General features: G+C 41.4%; 2 protein-coding genes across 2 annotated transcripts in view; one reads left to right on the forward strand and one right to left on the reverse strand.

The window, feature by feature from the left end:
- Positions 1-5,518: 5,518 nt before the first annotated feature.
- Positions 5,519-9,696, reverse strand: LOC118416863 (zinc finger protein 678-like). Its single transcript, XM_035822139.1, has 2 exons — positions 9,592-9,696; positions 5,519-8,098 (listed from the first exon to the last, which is right to left on the reverse strand). Exon 2 carries the CDS (start codon positions 8,065-8,067, stop codon positions 7,321-7,323), a length of 747 nt encoding a protein of 248 aa, XP_035678032.1. The 5' UTR covers positions 8,068-8,098; positions 9,592-9,696; the 3' UTR covers positions 5,519-7,320.
- Positions 9,697-12,462: 2,766 nt separating this feature from the next.
- The window catches only part of LOC118415413 (cell surface hyaluronidase-like), a 17,640-nt gene continuing 11,681 nt past the window's right edge, over positions 12,463-18,421 (forward strand). Inside the window, exons 1-10 of the mRNA XM_035820020.1 lie at positions 12,463-12,541; positions 13,711-13,848; positions 14,383-14,660; positions 15,071-15,348; positions 15,750-15,820; positions 15,948-16,040; positions 16,485-16,673; positions 17,108-17,277; positions 17,784-17,993; positions 18,273-18,415. Of these exons, the coding sequence (XP_035675913.1) occupies positions 12,472-12,541; positions 13,711-13,848; positions 14,383-14,660; positions 15,071-15,348; positions 15,750-15,820; positions 15,948-16,040; positions 16,485-16,673; positions 17,108-17,277; positions 17,784-17,993; positions 18,273-18,415 (1,640 nt within the window). The 5' untranslated portion in view covers positions 12,463-12,471. The remainder of the gene's footprint in view (positions 12,542-13,710; positions 13,849-14,382; positions 14,661-15,070; positions 15,349-15,749; positions 15,821-15,947; positions 16,041-16,484; positions 16,674-17,107; positions 17,278-17,783; positions 17,994-18,272; positions 18,416-18,421) is intronic.

The following is an 18,421-nucleotide window of genomic DNA, read 5'->3' on the forward strand; positions in this document are numbered from 1 at the left end:
TCCGCGGGAAGCTGGATGATCCGAGAAGTCTTGCACGTTGCATTTTGTTTTAGCATTTTGTGACATTGGCCAGTGCGATGGGGTTCCGCGGAAAGCTGGACGAGCATTTGATTGTGTGCGTTCTTTCCCGACATGTTGTGACGTCTACCCAGTGCGATGGGATTCCGCGGAAGGCTGGATGATACATATTTACGGAATTGCGTATGTACCTGGGCCTATTTGAGGCTTGGAGCGGGCACTAGGAAAGGAAGAGTGAGCAGGCTGACTCTTGGTCGTCCACAAGTCATATTTCGTGTGTACACTGCTCACTTACCAATTGTCATCAAAGCACTGTTCAGATATTTGCGGATGGGTGTCGGCGACCATTCCGAAAGGAGAGTGGTCCACGAGACACCCCGTCACGTGACTCCTGGTGAAGGTTTTGTTTGTTGTGATAAGAGTGGGGCGGCGTAGTAATAGGAGCAAGTCGAGATTGAGGAGGAGAAATAAGAACGGGGTGAGATGAGGAAGGGGGAGGAGATAGTGTTGAGAGAATAAGATGAGGAAGGGAAGATAAGAGAGGGAGGAAGAGGGAGTAACATAAAGGAGTGGACAGGATCGAAGAGAGAAGGAGCGAGAAGATACTACAGGAGGGTATCACAGGAGGGATTCCCGGCTAGGGATCTTAGATACTGGGAATACGGAAGGAAAGGAAAGGCTCAATAGCCAGAGAGGGCAAAGGCGGAAGACGACGATTTCCGCATCACTTATAACGGAGGGCTAATGGACGACCAGGACAAATAGGATACTATTTATTCTGGTCGTCTATTGGCCCGGATGTTAGCCACGTGATCTGCCCATTCTATAAGTATGCAGAACAGCGACACCTTTGTCACGTGGTCGACGGTCCTCCGGCCGCGTCTGGAGTCCGAAGCGACCCACCCTCCCATCCCGCGAAAAATTTTCTGCTTTGCGCGGAACCAGACGCCCGCTTGTAGGCGGCCGTCCCAGCGCATAGGTGACTTTGGGCTCCAGACGACGATTTCCGCATCACTTATAACGGAGGGCTAATGGACGACCAGGACAAATAGGATACTTGTTAACCTTTTTGTTGAAGTTAAGATCTACCGATGCCTCGTTCGCCGCCGCGGCGGAGCTAAGAGCGAGCATCGCCGCCAAGACGAGTGACAGCGCCACGGTAGTCATCGTGCGTCTGCCAGTCGAACACCCGGCTTCGGCTGATATATTCAAAAGGTTGGCTTTGCTTGGTTGACTATGGAAATTTTGGATCAACTTGCAAATGGGGGTATACCTCAGCGTGGCACGGAAACGTGTGAAGAATACTGTGAATCTTCCAACGTTCGCGGTGGTTTTATTTTCTTGGTGATATCTATATCGCGAATGTCCCTCTTTGTATGACTTCTGAGCTCTTTCATCTGCGACCTTAAGACACGGCGAAATATTTCAATCTTCGTTTCTCTCTTGTCGTATATACAGCAAAATAAGACAATCGCGAAAGTAACTGAAGTTACAGTGGATGACCGCGTTGACTGCTAACGCCTACTTTGGCGTCAATGTGAATGTGTTGTTGTTTGTGACGTTTTTTGTTGCTTGCTTATGCATAATTTAGTGTCTCGTATGTAAACATAGAATGTTTAACAACATATACCAAGCGCCGGTTGAATGACTAAGATTTAAAAAGACCATTTAGACAGCGCTTCATCTTTATATAATATTCGTGTCTACTTTATATTTCAAACTACCCGGTATAATTTTTCAGTACTTTTCAAAGCAGACAGGTGGTATAAATATACCAGAATACTTTGTGCTATGTCAGCTTCGTTTGATTTGATTTCTTGGGTGTAAGAAATACAGTCAGGGCAGCCCACCTAGCCGGACGCTATTATCAACAAATTTAATACAATAAACAAAATTAACGGTTACATTGTGTTTACCGATTACTTTGTTTTTCAAACCAGGCTATACAGACAATCCAAGATATGGATTAACTAAGATAGAAAGACAAATCCCTCTGATAAGGGTTCCTATTGAAAGACGTCGATCTTTTATCCAAAGACATTTACTTGACCAGTCACATTTAATATGCGTACTTCTATGCCATGCGTGTTAAGCCCCTGTCACGTATGGCCTTTAGATCGTCTGCAGACAATGGTTGAGAGCTAGAGGTAATTAAGGCATTTGTTGGTTGGAGTTAATGTTTGTCGGCGAACTGCCTACTAATTCTTAAAAAAAAAACAGTTGTCTATGACAGCCAACTATTAAGTTTGGCAAATCAGAGTAGGAAAAGTTATCATCTATATTCTATATTGGTTGCGATTTGAGAGGCAAACTGGAGTTAGAAGTGGGCGAATTCAAGTCTACTCCAAACCCAGCACCGATCATAGTTGGGTTGGGGGGATGGGTCGATAGTAAGGTGATGGGAAGGTTATGAATGTGTCAAAGGGGCTATGCTTGTAACCTGGGGTACTCAAACACTTGTCGATCGCTCGCTGTGTCGCAAACTTAGAAAAACGCGGTTGTGTTTGGACGTAAAGGTCGTTTTAAGAGTCCCTACTACCCCTGTGACATTATCCACGATCTTCAGGCATGTCAGGAAGGTCGGCCATATTTAAGATCGACAGAGGGTTGCGCGTATTTTGCACATAAAGAACGTCCCTGTCATATATAAGCCTTATTTTGTACCTTGTACAATTGTTGTGCAATAAAGTTACTATTATAAGGGAGGCTCTGGCGTTTGCCGCAGAATCGTCGTCCGATCGATTTTCGCCAAATGTGACTGGGATGGTCTGGACGATACGAGAGAAAAGGAAAGGAGTGAAGGAGGAGAAAGAAGAAAGAGATGGCTGAGGGAGATAACGTTTCTCATTGGTGTATTCTTTTTAAAAAGAATGGATTGAATGAAATTCTTACAAGATTTTCAAAGTAACGAGAGAAAATCTTTCAGGAGGAGAAAAAAAAGGATACATCAAAATCACCTAAAACCTTTTGCATACGTCTTTACTAAAAACAAAACCTTGTAGAGTGACCGTTAGGTCGAATCGCAGCACTGAAGGAAGACTATTGTGATGTAAACATGACAGAAACAAACAAAAGGGAGCGGGGCTTATCTCCAGTTTGTTTGTGAACGGCAGCAGAGCGAGAGATCGCGTAAGGCACGCGGGCAAGAATTTCATTTTTCTCCAAGAGAGGGTTTATAGTTTTTCAAAAGGACTTACGTCTGCATTCATAAGAAATAGAGAAACAGTCATGCCACAACTGTGCTTAAAGTCATACTGGTACTTGTCTAAAAGTTTATCTCTTAAGCATGACAATTCTTTATATGTCGGCTTTGTAAAACACTATCCGGTTAAGCCGTGTAAAAACCATGGCTTGGTTTTGCGACTTAGGCGGCTTAGTAAAGTAAATCTATTTATCTATTTTCTTTGTATACTAACCAAAGCAAGTTAACAAGGCTAAAAAACTACTCTAAACCAAGATTACCATAAAACAGGATGAGTTTTGGGAGAGCCGGAGGACGAAAGCTATACTGATGAGGGTTTACTATGTTGTTGAGCTGGTAAAAATTGACGTTCAAAGTTGGGAACCCTTTCCTTGATATCTACTACAGTGCTGTTCCCTTGGAAATGTGCTTTACGCAACGCTGCCCACAATGCGTGTGAAAATGTGTACCTAGCTTCGGTTAGAGACGTCCTCTCTGATGGGACTTCGAGCAAAGGTCCTGTATTTGAAAAGAGGGATGCCTCAAATACGTTTAAGGACCCTACATACAGATAGAGTCATTCCCGGTAGATCAAACGTACTGTCTATTTGCGGGTCTGTAAGGCATGCATGATATGCAGCTAGTCGATGTTAAAGCCGTGTTGTCTTGTGGTAGTTTGATGGTTAAGCGAACAAAGAAAGAAGTTAGAGTGTTTATAGTTCTTTAGTTGTTTATAGTTCTTTCCAGTGCATGATCGGTTAGAAAGAAAGGTATCTGGTCCCTCTGTGTGCGGTTACAAGGGTTAGAGTTGTCACAACAGCTCTTTTTGGGGGACTAATTATGTGTGGCCTTGACAGCTGACTGTTTGGGTGAGTAGCTGCAGTTCCGCTGGCCTCCGTATTTTAATATATAAGACCTTAGGCGAAGACTTGTGCTGGAGACAACCATAGTCCCCGACCCTCCTGATGAGGATGGGACTAGGTGAGGTGAGGTAGGCTACGACAAGAATGATATATCATAGTTTACGTCGTTCCGTCCTCCAGTGTTCGGTGCTGTGCTAGCTAGATACTGTTCCCTGCATATTCGGTTGTGCTGCCAAAGCCATAGAAGCATGCAAACACACTCACTTTTTACAATGGTCATTGGAGCATGTGACTAACCGCGACATATCATTGATGCTTCCTAGCGATTCATATCGTTATTGCAGCTATGAATAATTTTTCTGCAATGATCTCTTGAACTGCTAGGGGCAATTTGTGATCCATACAGCTGACTCGAAGGCAATGTATCATAAAACCGAGTTCTTATGTGCAGGATTACGGAACGGATAGGAGTATTACAGCACTCTTACGATTGCCCTAATAGAAAAATACGAATTATACGACTTTCATCCGAGCTTATTAATTAAAGAAACCTAGGTGAGTTTAACGGAAGGCATACGATCACTAACTAATCAAACAGGTTTATCGGAATCCATACGAGATTTACGGTATACGTATGATCTTCACTGTGTCTAAACCTTGTATAAATTCTGTATGATACTTATTTTCCTTAATAAATGTAGTATTTGTTTGAATTCCGTATGAATACTTAGCACCCCTACAATACAGAACTACAGTTCGTAGCCCTCATAACCCCTTTTGCAAAATGTATGCATTTACATTATACATACATGGCCAACTTTTAAATATAAATGTCACTAGTATGAAATTTCTATCATCTATCACTTAGGGGCTGTGATATATTTGTATTAAGCAGTGCGCTCCTAATTTCCATGTTTGTTACCTTTGCCAGAATGTTTTGAGCGTGTGCGTCTCTGTGTGTCAATAGCATAACTCAAGAAGCCTTGAATGTATCCTGATGATATTTAGTAGGCGGGTAGAGACCGAGAAAGCAAATGTCAAGTTCGATAATGAGTCTCCTATCGGCTTGCTAAGGTACTGCAGTGGAATTTCCTTGGGGCAGAGAGTAATTGTTGTGAGTTTACAACATTATAAAGCTTGGTGAAGGTGAGCATCATTAGACATAAATCATGCAAATTAGTTTCCTGACTGTTTACATAATCAGGAAAAATGAAAATGGCCCTCTGCTACGATAAGACTTTCATACATTGGACTTGTGACTCTTGAATAGAGAGGGTGATCAAAAATACAATTAATGCAAATCAGATCCTTATTTGCATAATCAAATAGAAAGATTGATAAATATTTCACTCGAAAAGATTAAAACCATTTGACAAAAGAATGAGGTCGTGGAACTCTAGTTATCGTTGTTCTAACCGCTATGAATTAATGTTTACATATACTGTGGAAATAAAACACTACATGCATAACGAAAAAGATATTTAATTGTAAACATCAATTTCACTATGTACAACTTTGTCCACGCTACCTACACAATCGAATGAAAATCAGCCGTTCCTTTTGATATTTTAGCAAAACGCCACTGCAGTTACAAAATTTAATGCCAGGCGTCAAAACCCATGTCACTCTTTCCCAAGCTATTGACCATTGATCTAGAGATATTCCACTGTAGTACTATAACAGGCTGCTAGGGGCTGCTGTTAACTTGCTAACATTGGTCACCTACCAAAAAAAGTAAACTAATCCAAATTCAAAACATCTGTATGTTAGCTTGCTAACATTGTTCACCTACCAAAAGAACAGTAAACTAATCCAAATTCGAAACATCTGTATGTTAGCTTGCTAACATTGTTCACCTACCAAAAAATAGTTAACTAATCCAAATTCAAAACATTTGTATGTTAGCTTGCTAACATTGGTCACCAACCAAAAAATAGTTAACAAATCTAAATTCAAAACATCTGTATGTTAGCTTGCTAACATTGGTCAACTACCGAAAAAAAATAGTTAACTTATCTAAATTCAAAACATTTGTATGTTAGCTTGCTAACATTGGCCACCAACCAAAAAATAGTTAATCCAAATTCAAAACATCTGTATGTTAGCTTGCTAACTTTGGTCAACTACCAGAAATAATTAACTAATTCAAATTCAAAACATCTGTATGTTAGCTTGCTAACATTGGTCACCAACCAAAAATAGTTAACTAATCCAAATTCAAAACATCTGTATGTTAGCTTGCTAACATTGGTCACCAAACAAAAATAGTTAACTAATCCAAATTCAAAACATCTGTACGTTAGCTTGCTAACATTGGTCACCAACCAAAAAATAGTTAACTAATCTAAATTCAAAACATCTGTATGTTAACTGCTAACATTGGACCTATCAAGAATGGTTTAACTAATCCAAATTCAAAACATCTGTATGTTAGCTTGCTAACATTGGTCACCAACCAAAAAATAGTTAACTAATCCAAATTGAAAACCTTTGTATGTTAGCTTGCTAACATTGGTCACGCACCAAAAAATAGTTAACTAATCCAAATTCAAAACATCTGTATGTTAGCTTGCTAATATTGGTCACTAACCAAAAAATAGTGAACTAATCCAAATTGAAAACCTTTGTATGTTAGCTTGCTAACATTGGTCACCAACCAACAAATAGTTAACTAATCCAAATTCAAAACATCTGTATGTTAGCTGCTAACATTGGACCTATCAAGAATGGTTTAACTAATCCAAATTCAACACATCTGTATGTTAGCTTCGTAACATTGGTCACCAACCAACAAATAGTTAACTAATCTAAATTCAACACATCTGTATGTTAGCTGCTAACATTGGACCTATCAAGAATGGTTTAACTAATCCAAATTCAACACATCTGTATGTTAGCTTGCTAACATTGGTCACCAACCAAAAAATAGTTAACTAATCTACATTCAACACATCTGTATGTTAGCTGCTAATATTGGACCTATCAAGAATGGTTTAACTAATCCAAATTCAAAACATCTGTATGTTGCTTGCTAACATTGGTCACCAACCAAAAAATAGTTAACTACTCTAAATTCAACACATCTGTATGTTAGCTTGCTAAAATTGGTCACCTACCCCCCAAAAATAGTTAACTAATCCAAATTCAAAACATCTGTATGTTAGCTTGCTAACATTGGTCACCAACCGTTGTCCCTTGTATGACTTTGCACTTCAGACTTAAAATGACAAAGCTCACTATTCATTCCTGTAGGATGTCTCACATGTGACTTTGCATGTGTTTCTCCAGATTTTCCAGCCGACTGAACTGCCTGCTGCACTCCTCACACCTGTAGGGTTTCTCCCCTGTGTGAGTACGTATGTGCCTTGCCAAATTACTGAGTTTGCCAAACTGCCTGCTGCACTCCTCACACCTGTAGGGTTTACAAACTGTGTGAGTTTGCATGTGAGTCTTCAGGTTACTTAGCCGACTGAACTTTCTGCTGCACTCCTCACACCTGTAGGGTTTATCCCCTGTATGAGACCGTATGTGTCTCTCCAGACTTCCCAGCTGACTAAACTTTCTGCTACACTTCTCACACCTGTAGGGTTTCTCACCTGTGTGAGTTCGCACGTGTCTTGCCAAATTACACAGTTTACCAAAGTGCCAGCCGCACTCTTCACACCTGTGTGGTTTCTCCCCTCTGTGAGTTTGCATGTGAGTCTTTAGATTACTCAGCCGACTGAATTGCCTGCTGCACTCCTCACATCTGTAGGGTTTCTCACCCGTGTGTGTCCGTATGTGTTTCTTCAGACTTCCCAAATGACTGAACTGCCTGCTGCACTCCTCACATCTGTACGGTTTCTCACCTGTGTGACTTTGCATGTGAGCCTTTAGATTACTCATCCGACTGAACTGTCTGCTGCACTCCTCACACCTGTAGGACTTTGTGGTGGCTCGTCTGTTGCGGATGTCCCGTTTTGATCCGTTCTGATTGATGTCATCAGAGCCACTGTTTGTTGCCATAGTGATCAAAACTGAAGTCTCCTCTGTAGTCCTGGAGTAAGAAGATTAACCACAGTTAGTTCTAGCAAAGCTTCTCCTATTATGTCAGTCAGTCCTCATTCTCTGTGAGTCAAGATAGACTTAGCTATGAAGTTAATGATTTAGGGAGAACAGATGCTGTTTCAGTCTAACTTCAAAAGTGGACACCAGACATTGCACTTACAAAATAATTATGTTTTGTGATTTGTTTAAATATAGTCATGCTGACAGAGTTGCAGTCACAGTTGTGTGGTGCCTGTCAGGGATATTGCTAGGCTCTGACGCCTCAAATCTGTCCCATTGGACTGCAGAGGTACATTTCTGTGTTTAAACGAGTAGGCCATGGTGTCTATTCATTGCCATGTTGATTTTAACTCAAACTTTTAAAAGAAATCTGGGGTCCAAATATAGCCTTGTGACACTGGGGGTCCCATTGGGGTCATGCCTAAAAGTGAAAAAAGCCCATGAACTCCTTGGCGGGGTTCCTTTTTCTAATTGTGGCCGAAGCACTTGGTTAAGCTATTACCTGCAAGATATCTTGATTCAGTCAAGCTGCTGAAAATTGATGTCTGGAAGAAGACAGGCAAAGCCTAGAATGACTACAACTGCTGAACACCCACTTACACTCTTGCTGGCTATGGGCACAACCCTTTGTTGTTTCCACTTACTCTACTTTTTCCCTTGCTATCAATAAAAGAAAATTGCTGGCTATAACTTTGGTTAATGGCACCGAGGAGGTTATATATAACCCCTGCAATCAATAAAAACAAGTTTACTAAAGTTAGTGATTCTCCCCCTTAATCCGCCTACACAGAACTACAAGAACAACAGATAGTGAAATACACCTTGCATAAAGTCGCCTCAATAAACACAACTACTGTACAATGTCATGTACAACAGTGAGAGAACCTCACCCAATTCCCTCCATCTTCCATGATAAAATCATGATGTTGTGGCGGGAAACTCATCATGCGAGACGCTATAGGGGTTTAGAGAATACTAGATAGAACTCAAGTCAACTTCTTGTTCGAACACAAACATCCCTGTTCCTCTGCACAAATCGCCTATGTTTTTTAAACGTAGTCTCCTCGTTTCCGGTTTGATATGGAAGCATTTCTATAGTTGTCTTCAATATCATACTTTGAAGTATCTGTATCCCCCTTCAGAGCTTCCTATCGGCGCATACGATATTTTCTGAGTTTTCTCTCAGACACCGAAGCGAATTAAATATAAATCTACCCTTTATATCCAACAAACCCAACGTTAAAAGATTACGGGTTCTCCAGATACTCTCTGAAGTTGTTGCTGACAGAAACTTGCTGAGAATTTCACGCAGACGGAAGGCTTTTGGAACAAACGTCGGGGCATAGCTAGCGGCCAGTGAGTGAGACACAGTTAAAACATGTTTTCATAAAATAATCTCCCTGTCAAATCAAGGAGCTTTTACTGATAAAAGCTCCTTGGTCAAATTGATGATTGCAGAGTAGACAAGATCTTTGGACGTACCTGAGTGGTATGTAAGATGCGATCCCGTCGATTTAACGGCAAAAAGTCGTGTAAAACTGTGAGGCGAAAACTCACTTCTTTCCCACCTCAACACACTTGGTGGACGGAGGCGCGGAGGTTTTTCGAATCCGTTCCGCGGAGCTGTACAGGTAAGGATATGCTCCGCTGAGTTGGATTCTGGATGAGTTCCGCGGAGCCAGATTCAGAATGGGCTGCACGGAGCCACTTTCGTAATCAGGCGAGGGGACCCCAGTGGCTTTATAGGGTGCTGGCCCGAGAAGTCTGCGGTCTTGGAGTTCACGCCTGAAAAGTCCAAGTCAGTATTATATGCATGTTGACCCTCTAGTCCTCTAGGAGGGTTCGGGATCGTAGAATTCGAAAAAAAAAAACTCGTCCAACTAACTGGTCTGGTTGAAAACCTCCGTTACAACCGTGTGCACAAGTTAGATTTTAGTATCTTTGACAGAAAGTTGTGTTTTCTATGTGTTTTTTAACTGCGTGCAGAAGACCTGGTTTGTATCATTTTCTTAAACATTGTGAATAGTTTCTGATATACCAGTTCAAGATTATGACAATGCCAAGTAAAGCAATTTCTTTACCTCAGTTTGCATGTTTAAAGCATAAAGGATGATTAAATATATGCAGAAATGCTACAGATATGCAGACATGATAAAGATTTTGGTGTTCCCAATCAGTCTGTTATTGTACTGCAGTGAAACATCCGATTTTAATATCTCGATCCATAGCGATAACTGATGTAAATTTCATACTTATATGTGTAAGTCACTTAGTAAATACCTCAGTAATTATGTACTTATTCAAATCATTTGCATAATATTTTTATAAGCTGTAAATATTTCAAGGTGGTCTGAGGTACCCTGTGATACTGAGATATTACAAGGGTGCCGATGAATTTATACGAATTTTCGAAATTCATACAATGCACTATGTATACGTGTAGAATTAACCCATGGCTAATTTTATCATGATCATATTCAATACCCTAATTTGCTTAGTAGTGAATCCTATGATATGAGTTCCGTCAAACACGTTTGTATTCTGTGTGTGATTCGTATGGATACTCCATTATGTAGTACATTGTATTGAAGTCGGCTGTATGTATCAAAATTGCCTCCTAGCAATTCAAAAGATTATTGCAGATAGATCACAGATAGCTACAAAATGCGCCAAAAAAATAGTTACTCAAGCAACTGGATATGGTTTTGAAACGGTCAAAACCATATCCAGTTGCTTGAGTAACTATTTTTTGGCGTATCTTATTACCTGGATGTCTAACCTACATCGACGTAGCTACAAAATGGTATGAGTCGCTAGGGGCCCTCAATAACACATGACGATTGTCCACATGCACCAATGACCGTTGTAAAGATTATATTACAGTTGGACTGGTATGTGCTTGCGTGTTTTAAAAATGCCCCATGCAACCTAATAGGTAACAGATCCTATTAAAACATTCCGGGTTTTCTTCACGCTATCAGGACCACATGTCTACGTTTTTCTGTATGGACCTGTAGCTTGCAGTCTTTGTAAACGTAAACGACAACAACACAATGGTACATATTTTTCCAGACGGGAAAGCAACAACATCCTTCCATGGCTTCCAAACACATTTTTTTGTTTCAAGAATAGGAACCTGGTGGGAACGTGTTGCTTTGATGCCAGTGTCTTCTTTGGCCAAATCAATGAAGCACCCATGGTGGCAAAGAAGTTGGAGCAACACCTCATCAATTAAAATATGGAGTATCCAATAGTATACATATATATATATATATATATATATATATATATATATGCATCTATAGTGCATATAGCTACGATGGAGCTCCGCGGAGTTGTCAAAAGCTTGGCTCAGGGCTGCACTAATATTTACGTTCAGTAGAGCTCCTTTTCTTGAAGGTGACGTGAATCAAGTGTAAACATTCATATTGCGTAGAGCAAACTCTGTGAAGTTGGCAAAAATTCATCGCTGTACTGTATTGAAAGCTCCATGGAGAGCTCTAGAACGTTTCTTAAAGGTGACGTGGATCATATATTCACAATGCGTAGAGCTACGAGGGATTGCAAAAATACGGCGCAAGGTTGTACCAATAGCTCCGTACAGCTGGCAATAATTTGGCATAGGGTTTTAACTATAATAGCTCCATGGAGCTAGCTCCGTGGAGAAAGCTTTATGGCGACGGATCTAGCTCCATGGAGCTTTTAGTACGGCCTATGTTCACTATAACTTTGGATCATTATTTTACCTAAAGGAATAATACGTTCTTATTATTATAAAACTGACAAAAAACTCAAGGGCAGACGTACGCAGCCCTTTAGATCGTCCAAGCTCTGGCCTTGTCAGAATGTCACCTGTATTTGGCACCTTACGTCAAACTTAACGCTTTTAGAAACGGTAGACAACTATATTTGTTCAAGTCAGATAAGCATAGATAGGGACATTTGCAACTCTACATCTCCGTATATCTCTTCATGCCTGTGTTGTGGTCCCACTTTTACCGTGAGCAATGAAAACTGTACAGTTTGACTGTTTTTCCCCTTTATCCGTTCCAAAGTGTAACGCTTTATGAAATATATCATATATATAACACGGAACCAGTCATGAAAATAGTTTTTGCGGGCAGTTTTTCTTAGCGATCGCCCAGTAGAACTACCCGTCCTATATGTCGTCGAGTCTGTACGTAGGTAAACGTAACGTTTGCTCAAACACACGAATTCCGTACTGCCGCTTCCTAACTAATGATAAAGTAAGCATGACACCGTATCCTTGCGTGGGCAAGAGCATATAAAAGTCTCGCGCAGACACGGGCTTTCGGTCGCTTCAGTTCCACGGTGGCCACAGCTGAAGAAGATTGGCTGAGGATGGCTACGCGTGCACTTCTAGCAGTCTTACTGTTTTCTCTACCTGCTCTTATTTTGTCACAGCACACGGGTAAGGCAGTTCTGTTGTAGGGTATCTATGTCCCCGACTAGCCATTGTCGAAGGTTGCTTATCAGACTTGGTGTACACCACATATCCATATTTTGTGCGGTGTCGATACCGTAATAAGGATCTATTTGATCTTTCACTCATTTGTTCTCTGTCTGCTAATAGGGTAGAGAAAACGTTGTTTTTTTATTTTGATATATTGGATGCAGATTTTAAACATCTTAGCTGGGCTTTTGCTGACTTTATTTTTAGCTGGAGCCATGTTGATTTGATTATATGGATGACGTCCTGGCACGCAATATTCTTGTCCGTTTGCGACAAAACTGTAAATTATTCAAAGCAGATGCAAAATTAGCAAATATGTGCTACATCTTGAAAAAAAAACCTCGGTCGATTCCAAAGACGATGTAAAAGAACAAAGATGAAAAATCTATTGTTCTTTATACCATACTCTAATTAGATTTCATAAAGAAGGTAATTTTTTGTCAAACTTAAAGTTTGTTTATTCGCACGCTCGAATTAAATTCGAGGTTCATCGAGGATGACATCCATATGACCGAGTCAACATGGCCTATTTGTAAATATTTCCATGGGAAGGTCAGCACCTGGATTGCGCTCCTCAAACACGCACTATGCCAGCATGAATTCGAAGTTATCTTATTAATGTCACATCAGTGTAATTTTATTTAACCATAATGTTGATAATTGGATGATTCTTACAGAGCGGTTATATTCTAATTCACATTAATTGTTAAGAGGATTGGCAAAAGCGCTTTATTGCGTATCGAAGACTTCTCTGGCACTCATACATACATAGGTAAGATAAACAAAATGTCCCCTCATAGTATGTTAAGGTGGAGACAAACAAAATGGGATTAAGATAAACAAAATAACAAGTTATCTTCTCCTAGTGTATAATTAGATTTATGTATGGGATGGAATGCATTTATTTCTTTTGAACAAGCAGCAAGAAAGATTAACAGCCTAATTTGTGTGTTTTAGACAAACGTCTTCATTGCAAAATAAAATTTAGCGGTAGTTAACGTTGCAGTCGAATTTGACCAAGAAGATGACGGAACGAGGATATGAAATATTTTCGTTCTGGAATTGTCATGTCATCACAAAATCAAACACAGTAGGCCATAAAACAGTCTGCATTATTTAATTTTCAGGGTGCCCGGATGTTGACCCAACGCTGACCCCATGGAACCCTAGGCACGACCCCACCGCGCAGGTGGTTGTGGGTAGGGGACAGAACTACCTGCTCCAATCATCCGCCACCTTTTTCTCACTAGAAATCAAAGATGGAGGTAAGTGAGTTATAGAAATGTTGCTAAGACTTCCATTGTGTCTATTTATTTAAACATGATTTTGACAACTTAAACTTAGATTCACTATGTCAGTTAAGACAGTTTGCGTCATTCTGAATGTACATGGGGCTGTGGACACCTTTGCACTGGCATGGCCGTTTAAATCCTATATTAATTTGAAAACAACTTACACATCGGATTATGAAAAAATATGTAACATTTCCGAGCTGTATGTTGCAACGTTGAATGTTTCGACATATTTTATATACTAGTAAATGTTTTATTTCCAAAATAATGCCCTAATTGCAAGAACGGTCTCAAAGTAAGAGTAATGTACATATAACAACACTGGTTACTAATTAAGTATAAGGTACTGCGTTTACTATTTGGTTGGGTTTCACTTCTTCGTTGAAGGCAGTTGAACTCCCCAACATGCACGTTCTGCGCATTGAATGATAACATGGTACATGTATTTCCTAATGTAGCCTGGCTTTAGCAGACAAGAAGTGAGTACTACATATGTTATCAATACAGGTCGTGTTGTATTTGCCGACCTTGGATCTGCAAGTACCAACGAGATCATTCTTCGGTCACGTGAGATCACCTTGGGCAGCGATGGCGAGTTCCACATCGGCAGTGAGACCTGCCCGTACCAGGGGAAGGCCACGGTGTCCCTGTACGACCGCAAGGACGACCAGAAGAACAGCAAACAGTTCCTGGTCATGGCAGGTGGGACACTGGAGATCCACGGGCAACACAAGCTGGCGTGGACACAGCTCACACAGACAGTGCCACAAGGAGGACTTCCTAAGGTAAATACTGAATTTACGATAGCTCATAATCCCTAGGTATTTCATACTACAAAATCTCATACAACATTTTTCCTTAAAGTAGAGTACATGCACATGTAAAGCTATTTCACCTTTATCCGCGGGGTAACCTATATCCGCTGTGTTAGAAAAAAGGGTAATTCGGGATATTTAATCGGCGGACGGTGGTTTCAAAATGCAATTACAACATTGCATTTTGAAACCACCGTTCGTCGACTTTATGTTCCTAAATACTCTTGTCATTAAGAACAACGGATATGGGTTATCTTGTGGACAGAGCTGAACTAGCACCTTTTTACATGTCATTCATTCACTTGAACGTTTTGTTCTAAAGAATGGTTTCAATTTTGGGCCAAAATGTTACAAAATGGGCCACCTCTATTCAAATCCAGGGAGCCTACTACTACACATCTGACGGTAAGGGATGGGTCCGTGGGATCCACTTGCGCGTCATCGACGAAATAACCGGAGCTGTGGTGGACTCGGCAAGGTTCGACACTTACGCCGACGCGGAGAACAGCCGAAGTTTGGCGACATTCATCGACCAGGTACCTTCGGGAAAGATCGTGGCTCTGGCGACGTTCGACGAACCATCCCGAAATCTAGAGGACTCTGCAAAGGAGAAGCTTAGAGAGCTTGGGAGCGTGGAGGTGGACTCATTGGGAATTAGGTGAATTTTACGTTTGAGATCACATTGTAAACAATCACTGTATACTAGTATCAGTCATATTATTAGTAGAGGTGAACAATTTACGTTTATGACCGCATCGATAGGCAGCGCCACCTATAGATGCAGTACAAGTACAATGTGAAGCAATCAGCACTGCCTTGACAAATGTGACAATCCCCGAAACGTCTACTAGGTAGAAATACGTACAACAAGGATCTGAAGTAACAACGTCTTCATGCAGTAACGTACAAACCTGATAAAACTATTAATGAAGGATTATGATCTTCTTTTAGAAAATCGAGACTTTGCACGATCGATGTAAAGGTGGCTTATCTGGCGTTATAACATTCTCATCAATGTAAATCGAATTTGACGATAGTTGTTTTCAATTAATTTTTCAGGAATCCGTGGGTGTTTGTCAGTGTAAAGGGAGATCCCAGCGTTGCTGTTGAACAAAGGATCCCATACATAGGTAAACGAGCTCCTCTAGGTGTTGAGAACACTTCCTTCTACTATGCTTTTATCGGCCATAATTTGTCTCAGAGAAACTTATGATTTCTTAGACAAGTGATTTTTTTTGTCTTTCATTCCTGTTACAGACACAGAGACTACTGGTACAGCAACGGTGACAGCTATCTTTGATGCCTTCTTCGGATCCTTCAAAGTCGTCCTTAAGAGTGAATGGTTGGCAGGTAAAGACTTATGGTTTATACCATGGGCACTTCAAGACAGTGAGCCCAATATATTGCTGTCTCGTTCGAAAAGAAAGTGCTAATCGATTAAATTCTTGTACAAATGGTAATTAGGGGAGGGGAACACCCCCATGCATGTTAAAGAACCCACCACACCTTTTCAAAAAGAGTAGGAGCATACCCGGTGTGTGATGGAGCAAATCCGTCTGTCTGTAGTTCAAATCACCTGGATGCAAGCCTGGCGAATCTCCGTCTCGTATAAGCCACACAGTGATTTACACCATTTACCTGAATTGGACGGGAGAATTGGAGCATTATCCGTCTTGTATAAGATGAAATGGTACGTCAACACGGGCCGTAAGGGGAGGTATAACCCCAACGATGTTGTATGTCTCTATTACTAGTTCTAATATTATATACAACAATTTGGTTGGAATTACTCAGGAACGAGATGCAGTTTTTCCATCGAGCCAACTGCTGACGAATACGTCATCAACCTGAAGGATGACGTCACTTCCTGGCAGCCTGGGGACCACATCGTGCTGGCCAGCACGGACTACAATATGGAGCAGGCAGAAGAGTTCCAGCTGCTGCCGTGCCAGGAGTGCTCCAGCCATCAGGTCAAAATCAGCGGTAAGACACTTAATCTGTTGATATACTTTCTGATGAGTTAGCCTGGGTACCATCCTCCGCAGTGCTGGCTCAATCCTTTCACTTGCTAACTGGTTAGCCGTACTGACTGCTTAGCAAACGAAAGCATTGAGCCAGCGATCACTACAGAGGATGGTACTCAGGCTTGTGTTGAGGCATAGATACATCAGAGCTCTGCATGCGGCATCCCTAAGGAAAGACGGTGTGCGCCATAGTCTTTCTGCAACTTATGATCCTCACTCCTGATTGAGTGACGTGTACTATGTATCTGTGTATGTATCTATGTCATCAAGGGTTTTGATGGTTTAAAGTATTCTTTGCTATCAAAATCTCCGATGGATGACATGAATGTATTATATCGCCTTGTAACATGCCCCTCATGCAATCAGTTCACAAAAAAAGGCAACTGTCCGCAGGTACAACCGAGTACATGCACTTTGGGGAGATAACCGATGACGTAGACTTGCGGGGAGAAGTCGGTCTTCTGACTAGGAACATCAAGTTCCAGGGGGAGGTAGAGGACAGCTGCTACGGAGATAATTTCTGTCAGTTCTTCGACTATGATACGTATGGAGGGCATCTCAAGGTACGTCCCATGTTTTGCATATGTTGGGGAAGCTTTCTGCATTTGACGGATACAGTTTATTGATAAAAAGCATTATGTTATAGTCAATGAACCGCCATGACGTTATAATCGGGTGTTCTAGACCGGTTGATAACTCTCCATATCACATGGGTTTCCATCGAATAAATCTAACGCACTTCGCGCGCACCGAGTTCGGTGCAGTCGAAATTTTGAGTACCGCATTCGGACGCCGGAAAAGATTTTGTTACAAATTTTGGATCAAGCGCACCAGATTGTCTCAACTTGGAGCATTTCTCATTCAAATATTACATAAATAAAATTGTGTATTCCGTTTACCTCTCAGTATAAGCCATCTCAAAGGTCGGATCACCCTCCGGCCTTCAGCGATGCCACGTATACTTGTGGTTGCGGGCTGGTACCTTGGGATCAGGTTATATAAAATACACTGTGTTGTATTCCATATTTACTGGGGCTGTATTCGAGCGGTGACGTGCCTATATCTTCAGGTTTTGCAAGGCTTCAAGAACGTTCACTTGTCCGGTATCGAGTTCACCCGCATGGGCCAGCAAGTGCAGGGCAGCTACCCTGTCCACTTCCACATGGCCGGAGATGTGGACGAGGTCGGAGGCTACAGCCGCCCAACGTACGTCCGAGAGCTGTCCATTCACCACTGCTTCTCTCGCTGTGTGACCATTCATGGCACTCACGGGCTGCTGGTCAGTCATTATAATGATATCAACGACGATTTGTATTCGATAAATGAAGCATTGCAAGATACATAAACGATTAAAAGTCAAATCAGAAATTTGTCATCAGCTTCCATATATCGACAGATAAGAGCTGAAGAAGAGTGATGGAAGTCACTTGAATCGACCTGAAGTAAATCTCCGTTTTTATCCAGCTGTAGACTTATACGTAGAAATTGAATGGTATTTGCACTTTTATTAGCGCAGTTAGGTCGCAAATACAATGTCTTTCGTATCTCGTATATGCAGGTCCAAGACACGGTTGGTTACGACACACTCGGGCACTGTTACTTCTTGGAGGATGGCTGGGAGCAGCGTAACGTTCTGGACCACAACCTGGGCCTGGTAACCAGACCTGGCACCTTGCTGCCCAGCGACAGGGACACCAACATGTGCCG

The sequence above is a fragment of the Branchiostoma floridae genome, chromosome 5, assembly GCF_000003815.2.
Source record: "Branchiostoma floridae strain S238N-H82 chromosome 5, Bfl_VNyyK, whole genome shotgun sequence".
In the NCBI taxonomy this organism is placed as follows: Eukaryota; Metazoa; Chordata; class Leptocardii; order Amphioxiformes; family Branchiostomatidae; genus Branchiostoma; species Branchiostoma floridae.